Below are 12,671 nucleotides of genomic sequence, written 5' to 3'. Positions count from 1 at the left end.
AACTGCTTCTTAGCAGACACCCTTACCCAGGGTGACCCTTATCCACTGTTACAATATATCACATGCAGCTAGCAAGAGACACCACCTTAGTAACTGCTTCTAACTAGAATTTAAATGTATTTACTTGCATGTGAAAGTACTTTTTGAATTATATATTTTAAGATATGTATTATTTTATTTTAATGTGTCGGATAATATCAGTGATTGTAATCAAAGTTGTAGTATAGTATAGTACTACCCTAAGTAGGTAGTAGCTGTAGTGTAATATCTGTGTTCATGATAGTATATCGGTTAGGATAAGCATATGTAAGTATAATAACACTATTTAACACAATTATTTTTCCTGGGCAGTGTTATTTCCTAATTGCTTATGCCTCAGAATTATAGAAAAATTGCGATTATTCCCCACAAACTTTGCTTTTGTGACCAGGACAGTGATATTTTTAAATTTAATTATTTCCATTGAGAAAACGGGCGAATTTGTGTCTTTTCGTTCACATAGTCAGAAAAAGCATTATTATTATAATGTAAATACAGTATAATCGTAAATCTCGAAAAACGACTCACTTCTAAATGTATTCACTTCTAAGTCATTTTTGTATTACTTTAGTATAAATAAATGTTAATTTGAATTAATGTTTTTTTTCTTCTGACGAAACACCACCAGTGCATCATACAATTAATAAATCATTTCAATGTTGCAGTATTGCTACAGTGCAGTAAAATGCATGAATCCCATTTCATCGCGCATTAAGTTTGAGGATTATAATGCTAAGGCACATTTAAAAAGTCCCACAGATTCTCCCACTGCCCTGCCGTTACATACAAGAATTAGTCTGTTAATTTGACTGCATTAGTAACCCATCCATATTGTTTTGTGCTCAACAGACATTGCTGACCAAAATTAATCACAACAGGACAGACTTGTGTTTTGTCATCTCTCTCCTGCTCTCAGAGTGCTGCACAGCAGTATAAACACTCATAACATTAACATCTTGTTCGTGAAGTGCAGATATTCGCAGTTCTGCGCGGATCTGCGCAGCTCCACCAATGGGAGCGGAGGATTCTTCAGTTCTGCGCATAACTGTTACAATCTGCGCACAACAACCCGACCTAACCATGAATATTAACGTGATCGCAGCTCAATAACTTGGGGGCGGCGCCGTCACTGCCAAATATACTGACTGGTTTTCTGAAGTGCCAATCAGTTTAGACAATTGAGCGGCGGGCTGACAAAAATAAATAAATAAATAAAATAAATGCAGATAGTCACTCACTTGGCATGCCACATGTTCACCATCCCTGTCCTATACCCTCTGAAGTAAACAGGATCAACGATGGAGAAAACATCAGTGAGCACTACACACCAGCCCCTGGTGCAAAATGCAATGAAACAAACTCCCATTTCTCAATCATTACTTTATTTCTGTCTCAGTGGTTTTCCACAGGGCTAAAAAAAATGACATAAATAGAAAACAGTTCATAAATACCAACAGTGAAAAAACAACAAACACCGAACGTCCTATAGAACAGGTGACGAAACGCAATCTACAACAGAACAGCGTTGTTGTTATAACAGCCGGAGGATATCAACAGCTGAGAATAAATATGAATGAACTGTGGGGTCCCCTCTCCCTCCCTCCCTCTCTCCAGGTCACTCTTTGGCGTCTGCCACCCCCCCCGCAGTGATGGAGAAGGTGGCCTCATTCTCGGGCATGTCAGGGCTGCAGATACACAAGGACAACAATCAGCTTTGTTTAGTACAGTACTGTGTTATGGTGTGCTGTACTATGTGTTGTACTTTACTGTACTGTGTTTTACTGCACTGTATTGTACTGTATGGTACTGTACTGCACTTTGCTATATTATTGTGTACTATAATGTGGTATAGCGTACTGCACTGTGTAGTGCCCAGCAGACCTCTCGCACCTGTCGAAGATCTTGGCGATGCGCAGGTCGCCCCGCCCCTTCCGCAGACTGATACGCGTGGTGGAGGCGTGGGCCAGGATGTGTCCGCCAATCGGCTTCTTCGGGTCCGCTTGGAACCTGAGATGGACACAGCAGCCCTCCAATCACAAACAAGAGAGAGGGAGAGAACTGGGCCCCCAGTACACAGAGAAAAAGAAAAGCCCGTCTGTGCTCTGCTTACTCACGTCATGCCTGCTCCAGGGTCGGCTGTCATCTGATTTGTTACAAACACGGCTACATTGTATTCTGGGAAAGAAACAAACAAGACATAAGTCAAACACAACCCACCCCTTCCAGCCCGGTCTCACATGCCAAGTCTAGAGCTCAGGAATCCACGTCCGCTGTCACCTGCAGTGACAGTGTGTTGGAGAAGTAGAGGGTCCCTCAACACATTTCACCCCAGGTGCAGCACACGGGAACCACACACCTGAGAGCCCACACAGACTGCGCTGAAGTGACTTTGTGTACGTGTAGACTATAACTGGAGACCCCATGTTTTCTATGACTTGTTTTTTTTTCAAGCTGTGTTAAAAAAAAGCAGCATCCTGACTATAACACATGTATCTACTGCACAGGAGGAGCCCCGAAGCCTCCACTGTCTGTAACATGAGTTAACAGCTTTGACAGAGTGAGGACGACCCCAGCGGAGGAGGTCAGGGCCGGAGCACCTTCTGAGATCTTCTGCAGGCGGGACAGCATCTGGGCCAGCTTCTGCTGCCGCTCGGCCAGCTCCCCCCGGCCAGAGAAATCTACCCGGAACAGAGCCATGATGGAATCGATGATCTGAGGAGAGAGGGAGAGAGAAAGAGAGATTGGGAAAGAGAGATGGGAGAGAGGGAGAGACAATGATGGAGTTCATATAAAGTACAATAATACATATGTATTTAACTATTGGAAGAAAGCAGATTTCCTTTCTTCCGGTTCTCACCAGCAGTTTGAAGACGCCTCCCTCTTCGTGGAATTTTGCCGCCACGAAATCCAGCAGCTCCATCTGATGCTCACCTGGGAGAGAGAGGGAGAGAGGGAAGGAGGGAGAGAGAGAGGGAGGGAGGGAAGGAGTGGCTGTGCATCAGAGAGCGCTCACACAACTGTCCCTCTCACAGCGTCCACCATTCCAACACACAATAAATAACAGAAAATCAAGCGCAATAAAGCCGATACATGTTCCCAGACCCACAGAGCCTGGTACTGTGTATCAAAGTATGTCAGCACTGTGTGGAGCTGCAGACGCGCGGGCGGGCGAGCCGGGCCAGGCTGGGGCCTCACTGGTGTAGGCGCGGGCGTACAGCACGTTGTCCAGCACCGCCTCGTGGTCCACATTGAAGCGGTCAGCGATGTCCTTCAGCCTGTCCGGGCGGCTGACACAGCGGGTCAAGGAGTCGTACTCACACAAAACTCTTCATTAATTGTGAATATTGGCACCATATTACGGGAGTGATAACCTCACGATTAATAATACATGTATGGTAGACACAGGAGGCCCGCGGCTCACGGCGGTCTGGGGTGAGCTGCGGTTGCAGTATGTGTCTCTGTGCTGCGGTTGCATGGGTGGGCAGGATACAAGGTGTTCTCTGTGTCGATGAAGATCACTTTGCCGCCGGTGTAGCCGCTCTCACCTGGGAGCTGCGCGGTCACTGCAGAGAGAACCGGGGGGGGAATGGATTAAGAAAATTAAGGGGTAGATGAGAAGATACGTTTAAAAAGGAAATGGTTTTCCTCCAAAATAGTATATATACAGTGAGGGAAAAAAGTATTTGATCCCCTGCTGATTTTGTATGTTTGCCCACTGACAAAGAAATGATCAGTCTATAATTTTAATGGTAGGTGTATTTTAACAGTGAGAGACAGAATAACAACAAAAAAATCCAGAAAAACGCATTTCAAAAAACTTATAAATTGATTAGCATGTTAATGAGGGAAATAAGTATTTGACCCCTTCGACTTAGTACTTGGTGGCAAAACCCTTGTTGGCAATCACAGAGGTCAGACGTTTCTTGTAGTTGGCCACCAGGTTTGCACACATCTCAGGAGGGATTTTGTCCCACTCCTGTTTGCAGATCCTCTCCAAGTCATTAAGGTTTCGAGGCTGACGTTTGGCAACTCGAACCTTCAGCTCCCTCAACAGATTTTCTATGGGATTAAGGTCTGGAGACTGGCTAGGCCACTCCAGGACCTTAATGTGCTTCTTCTTGAGCCACTCCTTTGTTGCCTTGGCTGTGTGTTTTGGGTCATTGTCATGCTGGAATACCCATCCACGACCCATTTTCAATGCCCTGGCTGAGGGAAGGAGGTTCTCACCCAAGATTTGACGGTACATGGCCCCGTCCATCGTCCCTTTGATGCGGTACAGTTGTCCTGTCCCCTTAGCAGAAAAACACCCCCAAAGCATAATGTTTCCACCTCCATGTTTGACAGTGGCGATGGTGTTCTTGGGGTCATTCCTCCTCCTCCAAACACGGCAAGTTGAGTTGATGCCAAAGAGCTTGATTTTGGTCTTATCTGACCACAACACTTTCACCCAGTTCTCCTCTGAATCATTCAGATGATCATTTGCAAACTTCAGACGGGCCTGTACATGTGCTTTCTTGAGCAGGGGGGCCTTGAGGGCACTGCAGGGTTTCAGTCCTTCACGGCGTAGTGCGTTACCAATTGTTTTCTTGGTGACTATGGTCCCAGCTGCCTTGAGATCTTTAACAAGATCCTCCCGTGTAGTTCTGGGCTGATTCCTCACCATTTTCATGATCATTGAAACTCCACGAGGTGAGATCTTGCATGGAGCCCCAGAGCGAGGGAGACTGACAGTTATTTTGTGTTTCTTCCATTTGCGAATAATCGCACCAACTGCTGTCACCTTCTCACCAAGCTGCTTGGCGATGGTCTTGTAGCCCATTCCAGCCTTGTGTAGGTCTACAATCTTGTCCCTGACATCCTTGGACAGCTCTTTGGTCTTGGCCATGATGGAGAGTTTGGAATCTGATTGATTGATTGCTTCTGTGGACAGGTGTCTTTTATACAGGTAACGAGCTGAGACTAGGAACACTCCCTTTAAGAGAGTGCTCCTAATCTCAGCTCGTTACCTGTATAAAAGACACCTGGGAGCCAGAAATCTTGCTGCTTGATAGGGGATCAAATACTTATTTCCCTCCTTAACATGCAGATCAATGTATAACTTTTTTGAAATGCGTTTTTCTGGATTTTGTTGTTGTTATTCTGTCTCTCACTGTTAAAATACACCTACCATTAAAATTATAGACTGATCATTTCTTTGTCAGTGGGCAAACGTACAAAATCAGCAGGGGATCAAATACTTTTTTCCCTCACTGTATATTATTGTGGTCAGTTTCTATTTACACCAATGACAGGAAAAGTAAAAGCAGACAGAGTTAGGTCATTTCAATGTTTACGGTGGTTAGTTTTTTTCCACAGCTTTCACGGTTGTTAAGGCAACCCTGGGTCCTGACGGATCCGGGCCGCAGCTCCGATCAGCACTGGAGTTCTGAGCGAACACATGGGGCGACACATAACCTCAGGCATTGTGGACTTTCCCAAGTCTCCGCCTTCACAAGGGGCAGCCCTCACCACCAGTCCGTGGGAACTACTGCACAAACACAAGCCAATTGAAGTGCTCTGTGTCTCTCCTGATAAAGAAACATCACTTCCTGGTACACCATCTCGATTAAGGTGCTCCTGTGGTGGTGGACACTGGGGTTTCAGAGGGTGTGAATACAGACTGATACCAACCGACAATAGTAACCAAAATTACTGCTGGCTAGAGTCACAGTTTAAGCATCTGCTACAAATTGAAGGACACAACACCACCAAACCTTGAGTGGATTTTCCTCCCAGGGGGGCAGCACTCACCGCACAGTGTGTGGGACAGCTGAGTCTTTCCTGTGCGGAATTCTGGAGACAAAAAATTAAACACCAGTGAATGAGGGCCTGTTCTCCTATAGCTGCACAACCTGGACACACACAGGGGAAAACTCTTCTCTGCTCCTAGATGTAACCACACCGGTATCATCCAGGTCCTAAAAATGGAAGGTTAGAGGATGGAGCCCGTGGACTCACCTCCAAAAGCCTCAGTGATGGCCATGCTCTCAACCCCTCCTCCAAGCAGCTTGCTGTGGACACAGAGGAAAACCACAGAATGGGTGAGTGCATAAAATGAAGGGGGTGCACAACAACAGTGACAGAAAGGGCTGAGATTTTCAATGAATAAATAAATTATTTTAAAAAAAGATGGGGTCGTGCTCTTAACTCAAACTCCAGACTCCCTGTGGTGACATGGAACACCTGCTTCCTCTTCTCACTGTACTCGAAGGCCGTCACAAAGCCACTCTCCTACAACAGAGATAGAGACATCAAGGAGGGGAAAGAGAGCAGGAGACAGAAACAGAGAGGGGCAGAGAGACACAAAGAGTGAAGAGAAGGAGAGAGAAAGAGGGATGGTCAGCACAGTAACCAGACTGGACACTGTACACTGATCTCTGAGTGTCTACCCCCTGCCCTCACCAGGATTTTCCCAGCAGCCTCTTTGATCTTCTCCACCTTGGCCTCAGACAGCCCCTTGATGTTGCAGAGCGCCCGGCGAGTGGTCATCTGGATGCCCTTCACCGTGCAGATGCCCACGGTCTTCAGCTTCTTGATGTCGGCCATGTTCTACAGTGGGAGTTGGGCAGGGAGTGCAGTCAGGAGTCATTTTACAGGACACTGAGATGCATCATACAGCCAAGGTCTCTCAGTGCAGTGCAGTCCAGCAGGGTCTCAGCCCTGGTCCCCCAGTCAGCTTAATCTGACAGGTTACCCTACATTGCCCATTTCTAAACACTGAGAACACATGGGAGTTATTAATCAACTAATCTAGTCAAGCAAGGGGACTCTTTGCTCTGAGATGCTGAAGGAACTCCCAATGGTTTCTAAAAGACTGGAACTGGTCAGAATTACATATTTCCAGGCTTTTATAAAGGGGTGACCTCAGAGCCCTGCAGGACCAGGGTGGGGGACACCTGCTCCACAGCATACCACAGCTCCTCACAACCTTATAACATCCCCAATCGGACTCCTGTTCCCATTGGTATTGTACCACAGTGACACTTTTTGCAGCTTTTTTTTGCAGGCGGATCCATTTTCTCCTAATTGAAGGCCAAGATTGAATCAAAGCAGTGCTGGTGTCTGTGTGTGGGGGGTTGAGTCTTGTCTCACACTCACGATGCCATGCTTCTGCAGGAGGTCGATGTCTTGGAAAAAGGATTCCTAGACACACACACACACACACAGGGACAGAAACAAGACAGAAACATAATGAGCGACAGCAGACTAGCGGTGGTGTACGCTGTGTTATAAGCGCAGTGGGTCTGGGGTTTTGTTGTCAGCGACCCCAGGCTGCAGACTGCCAGCTGCAGGCAGCTTTGAAAACTCCTCTGTAAACTGACAAACGATTACAATCTCAGAGTTATTGCATGAATTACAGCTGCTACTACTATTTCTACTACTACTACTACTAATAATAATAATCACCAATGTGTCCAGTTAAAGTACAGCGTGGGCTACTGGGAAAACACTTTAAGAAAAAATCAATCAATAGACATGAGACAAGGAATAAAGACAGCTCTGTACCTCATCATCATGTAACCCGGATTCGTCCTCAACTACCTGGTCACCCACCGACTTCATCTCGACTGAGAGACAATATACACACAACTGAGTATAATAATGAACATGCCTATCAATAAAATGTGTTTGCAGTATGTACTGATTTAATTAATTTGTCAGGCAGTACAGGACTGTATAGAATAACGTTTATGTTGTTGACACTTCAATGACAGATATGCATAACTATATTAGCTGTACAGGTACAGAAAAAAAAATGTATTAAGAGCATTTCTTCTTTTGGGCTCCAATGATACATCGAGAGATCAGTCTTCATGGGTCTTTAAAAATAAGACGATTATTACCTACTAAACACCGAGAATAACACGCCTATGGTATTAATATTGTTTTATTATTAGACACCTCAGATGAGTATAGTAAACTCACACCTTCTAAATAAAAGTTACATTGTTTTCTATAGAATACATTTCAATAAGGGGCCATACTGTAATAGTGTAGGCGCTTCAATGCCGGCCGGTGACGAGCGCTTGTCCTACCGCTTGCCTGAGACCCGGTGACGGCTGGCGGGAACAGGACCAGCCTCGGCCGGGCCGTCGAGCGGCGGTTTCCACCCACCCAGCTGCCCCTCTGATTGGCTAGAACTGTCAATACGTCACGCCATTCCTGTTGCCTTTGATTGGGTGCTTGTCTTGTCATTGACATAAGTCCCGCCCCCGACGTCTATTCCAAACGCTGATTGGAGGAGCGTCCAAGCCCACGTGTCTATTGCATCGCGAGAGTGCCGGGAGGTCGCGGACAGTGACATTTGTTTTTAATTTTAGACACACAGAGAGAACATTTTAATTCGTGTGCAATGAATCCCTTCTATGTTTGTAATTAATAAGTAAAAAAAACAATAAAAAAAACAGATTACGTTCAAATACAGTGGAAAACCAAAGAGACAGGGTGCGATTTTATATTTAATTATAGCAGTGCATTGATGAAGTACCATAAACCACTCCAAATATTTTGTTTAGAGAAATGTACCCCAACAAAAATATATTTTAACCTTTAACCTTACTCAACCCCACTTTTGCACTGCTGTAAATATAGGAATTCCAGATCCCATAACCATTCAATTGAAGGGTCATTAACTAATTAGGAGCAGGGGGACGGGACGAGACCCCTCTCTATCAGTCCAGCACTGATAAGTAATTATTGGTCAAATCCGTTTTAGAGAAGCACCAGCACCAGACAACACCTTTGAGTGGATGTGAATAAAAGAAAAAAGGTGGAAAATTGTAATACCTTGTACACAAAAACCATATTCAAAATCAAACCACAGTGTCTATAATCACTCTAGATTTCAGATAGATAGAGAGTGGGAAATCAAAAGGAAAATATTTGGCAGGTTTTCATTATTAATAGAATGCACAAAACGACTGGAAGCATGGGAGGATCCACTGGAAGTAGTTTAATTTCCTGTACAGTAAATCATACACAGCGATGGGCATCTGCTCCGGGGACGAGAGCCGGGGCACCACGACAGCAGAGCAACGCACTGGACATTAGTGTTGCCTTGCTGGGGAGCACAGAGGACTGGAGGTCAGCGGAGACTGTGACGTCCCTCTTCACTGCTCATCTGATACAGGAGGACCAATGAGGCTTTTCAGTTGTCCAGTGCCGACTGACCCACAGCACTTTGACAACACATATATATATATTATTTAAAATATACATACACACATATATATGCCCAGCTCTGTTAAACCAATTCACACCAGACTCGCCCCGACCCTCCGGGCTCCCGTTGCTGCATTGTCCTTGATGTGCGCCTCACCGTTACACCCCCCCACACAAGATCACAGACATTTACATATATAAAAAAAAAACAACAACATAAAACCGCAGCCATCAGCAAACAGTCAGTGCTTTGATCCGGGATCTTGCGGCCCAAGACAGGCTGGGCAGGGGGGGAGGGTCTGCTGAAAAGGGGGGGAGGTCTCTTTATTATCCCGCTGTTTTGGTCATTTCCTGTTCCGAATTGGTGTAGCAGTCATCCCAGTGCTGGGGTGGTGGACCCGTGCGCCGATCCAGGGTCTCCCTCCCTCCCCCACACCCAGTTCCGCTCGCTCCCGTCAGGATCAGCCGCAGCTCCAGGGGGTCACATCTTCCCGGGAGCAGGAGGCATCATTCCCGGCATCCCTCCCGACATCCCTGTGTTCGGTCCCAGCAGGATCTGGAGAGAAAGAAACGCATTCATAGTCCGTAAAATACTGCAGGGCTCCTGTCTCAGTGTGCCCGACCTGCCCGACCCCTCCTCGTCCAGCCAGCGCCTCGCTGTGGTTTCATTTCTGCATCCTGCACCTGTAGGTGTCAATCTTCGGCTCCCACGCCCCCCCGTGGCCCCCTTACCTGTCTTTGCTGCTGCAGTTGCTGCTGCTCAAGCTGCAGTCGCTCCGTCTCGAAGACCACGGGCAGCACCAGGATCATGAAGGAGGTGGTTCCGACCCACAGCGCTGAGCGGGTGAAGCTGAGGGAGGGAGGGAGTGAGTTTAGAAAACAGAGGAGCTGCACACAGGGTTGCTGGTCAACCAGCATTTATGTCCAGCTCTTGGAGGAACGGATCAGGAACACTCAAACAGCTTTCACAATCCCAGCACATCATGGGACTAACAGTCTTAACTATAAGGACTGCAAATATTTAGAACTGGTAATGAACATAGAATAATAATGGAAAAAAAAAAAAACTAAAACAGATTAATGAGGATTACACTGACTCCAGCAGCGGAACAGGGCACACATTCCTCCGCCCATCCTCCCCTGCACCCAATGAAAACAGCCTCTATTCTACACAAGTGTAATAATTGAAAACACATTCAAGACCACAGGGGGTTGAGCTGTTGTAACCCTCTTAAACATGTCCATCTTAGAAGCATTCGAGGCTTCAGAGACATCCAAATAATTTAGGCTTCAGAAGATGATTTCCACACTGCTGCACAGGACTACGATTCAGATATCCAAGGATGGTGTTTTTCAGGTGTGCGCATTTGTTCAAGTTTCCAACTACAACCACATCCGAATGGTTTAGATCTTCAGTTTGACGACTTCAGTGATTGAACTTCAAATGCAACTTGACCGCTCACAGTGGGTGACTCTACTGGCTCACTGGTAGTCTCTCCACAGGATAAAGGCTCATTCGTCCCAACACCCCCCCCATGACACTATACTGTACTAAAGGAACAACACAGTATACAGACTGACAGCACATACAGGAGGTCATTCCCCACTCGTGCTCACCTATACATCTTCTTGGCGAGGGAGAAGGAGCAGTCCAGCGTGACGCCGGCCGCTGAGCGCAGTCCATCGGGGAACATCTCCGTCAGCCCCCAGATGCGCTCGCCCAGCGTCTCGTCCAGCTGGGAAACACAAAACAGCACTCACTCATGTGAACCTGCAGCCGCCACTAAAACTCCCCATCCACACACCAACAACAGAGAATGCATTTCATCATTCAGAATACACACACACTGCTAGTGACAATGGACCAATAAAGATGAGATTTCAGTGTGTTTGAAAGTGAATTCTTTATCTAGATGAAGATCTTGCATCTTGAAACACTGATCTCAATTTGTTTAAATAAAGAGTTGGTTTGGCGCATATGTAAGCGTGCAGGTACTAACTTAGATAAATTGAACCTTATCAGGTTTAATATATGCATATAGTTTCACATTTTGCAAAGATGAGATTCAGAGTGCAGTATAGTGAGCCTGGTTAATAGCATAAAAGTAACTCAACTGTACGAAACTTGGTGGTTCAATTCTATTCACATTTAAAGGCAGTGAGTTACATCAATTGTGCGATTTATTATTAGACGATTAACCCGTTAGTGGTGTAAATACAGCGGTAAGCCATACACTGGATTGGGTTACTGAATGAAACGCATTGTTAACGAGATTAATTTTCCACTGATGTCTGCTGTGAAGGGATCTGTATTCTGGCTCAAACTGAGTAGAACAGCTGTAGTTCTCTTAAATGTGTAGAAGAGTTTGATATTAGGAAACAATGGCGCCGGGATACAGACATCTGTGCACAATAATCACTCGTGTTAAAGGAGTTGAATGCACCCCCCCCACACACACACACACACACACACACACACACACACACACACACTGCACCAGTCCAGGTCAATACACGCCAGTATAACTAAGCGATGGTGGGAGACAATTGCAGCTCAAGGTATATGTCGCTGCTGACTGTGAAGCGATCACTGGGACCGGAGGGACAGAGCACTTCAGTGAGCAGCTGCTTCACTGTGCAGCACAAGGACGCAGCGCGCCGGCTCACCTCCTCGTCCTCCTCGTCTCCCTCGATCTCGTCTTCCGGGGGCCGCGTCTCCACGGGGCCCGAGGCGGGAGACAGCTTCTCGATTCCGGCCATGGAGGGTTACTGACACGCCGGCTTGGCTGCTGGTCTCTTAATCTGCACAGCGATATTACAGGAGGTGCCGCTGGTTCAGCCCGCTGGGACGCCTGTGTGTCGGCCTGCCTGGGCGCTCAGTGCCGGGGAAGCGTGTCGGCGCTGCGGTGTGTCGGAGGTCACTCAGGGTTACTGGGCGCGGTGCACCACGGGAAGGCGGCTTGCAGGCGCAGATGGTTTATAAACCTCCGCATAGAAAGAGTGGCGCCATCTGTCGTTTGAGAGGGATAACTGCAATGAGCAACGCGTTTCAGTGCTGCTGGCATACAAGTGTTGAGAACATACATTTTGACATTCACCTACTTCTGCAATTCAGTAAATTAGTTTCTAGGATACTCAAATGCATTGTGTTTTCTCCATCCTATATTGTCTCAGTGTCATGCAAAAGTGTCTGCGCCAATGACTTTTAATTATTTATTCAAGACAAAACCATGCTTAATTTCCGATGAAAAGCAATTGTGCATGATCTGCCATATTTGCACGCGGCAGATCATATTTAATGTTACTGTTATCTTTAATGTACAGAAAATGTACAGATCGGCCATTGCCCCTGACAGCTCATTTTTTCTGGTAAAGGTCTCTGCTCTGTGAGTGACCAGGGGAATTGATTTGCCCAAAGATCACCAATTTGT

The 12,671-nt window shown here is 46.4% G+C and overlaps 2 protein-coding genes across 2 annotated transcripts; both read right to left on the bottom strand.

Annotated features, from left to right (window-relative positions):
• Nucleotides 1-1,641: 1,641 nt before the first annotated feature.
• dmc1 (DNA meiotic recombinase 1) lies at nucleotides 1,642-8,919 on the bottom strand. The gene is made up of 14 exons (XM_066707285.1): nucleotides 8,064-8,919; nucleotides 7,585-7,646; nucleotides 7,177-7,221; nucleotides 6,481-6,627; nucleotides 6,227-6,309; nucleotides 6,037-6,089; nucleotides 5,830-5,871; nucleotides 3,530-3,602; nucleotides 3,235-3,326; nucleotides 2,897-2,970; nucleotides 2,637-2,751; nucleotides 2,154-2,214; nucleotides 1,930-2,046; nucleotides 1,642-1,724 (listed from the first exon to the last, which is right to left on the bottom strand). Exons 1-14 carry the CDS (start codon nucleotides 8,278-8,280, stop codon nucleotides 1,655-1,657), a joined length of 1,251 nt encoding a protein of 416 aa, XP_066563382.1. The 5' UTR covers nucleotides 8,281-8,919; the 3' UTR covers nucleotides 1,642-1,654.
• A 97-nt stretch (nucleotides 8,920-9,016) lies between these two features.
• tomm22 (translocase of outer mitochondrial membrane 22 homolog (yeast)) lies at nucleotides 9,017-12,179 on the bottom strand. Its single transcript, XM_066707286.1, has 4 exons — nucleotides 11,908-12,179; nucleotides 10,858-10,976; nucleotides 9,973-10,090; nucleotides 9,017-9,796 (listed from the first exon to the last, which is right to left on the bottom strand). The coding sequence occupies exons 1-4, from the start codon at nucleotides 11,998-12,000 to the stop codon at nucleotides 9,722-9,724; spliced, it is 405 nt and encodes a 134-aa protein (XP_066563383.1). The 5' UTR covers nucleotides 12,001-12,179; the 3' UTR covers nucleotides 9,017-9,721.
• Between the last annotated feature and the right edge of the window lie 492 nt (nucleotides 12,180-12,671).

Source organism: Amia ocellicauda, chromosome 6, assembly GCF_036373705.1.
Source record: "Amia ocellicauda isolate fAmiCal2 chromosome 6, fAmiCal2.hap1, whole genome shotgun sequence".
In the NCBI taxonomy this organism is placed as follows: Eukaryota; Metazoa; Chordata; class Actinopteri; order Amiiformes; family Amiidae; genus Amia; species Amia ocellicauda.
The sequence above is the reverse complement of the archived record's forward strand: the minus strand, read 5'-3'. Positions and strand labels throughout refer to the sequence as shown.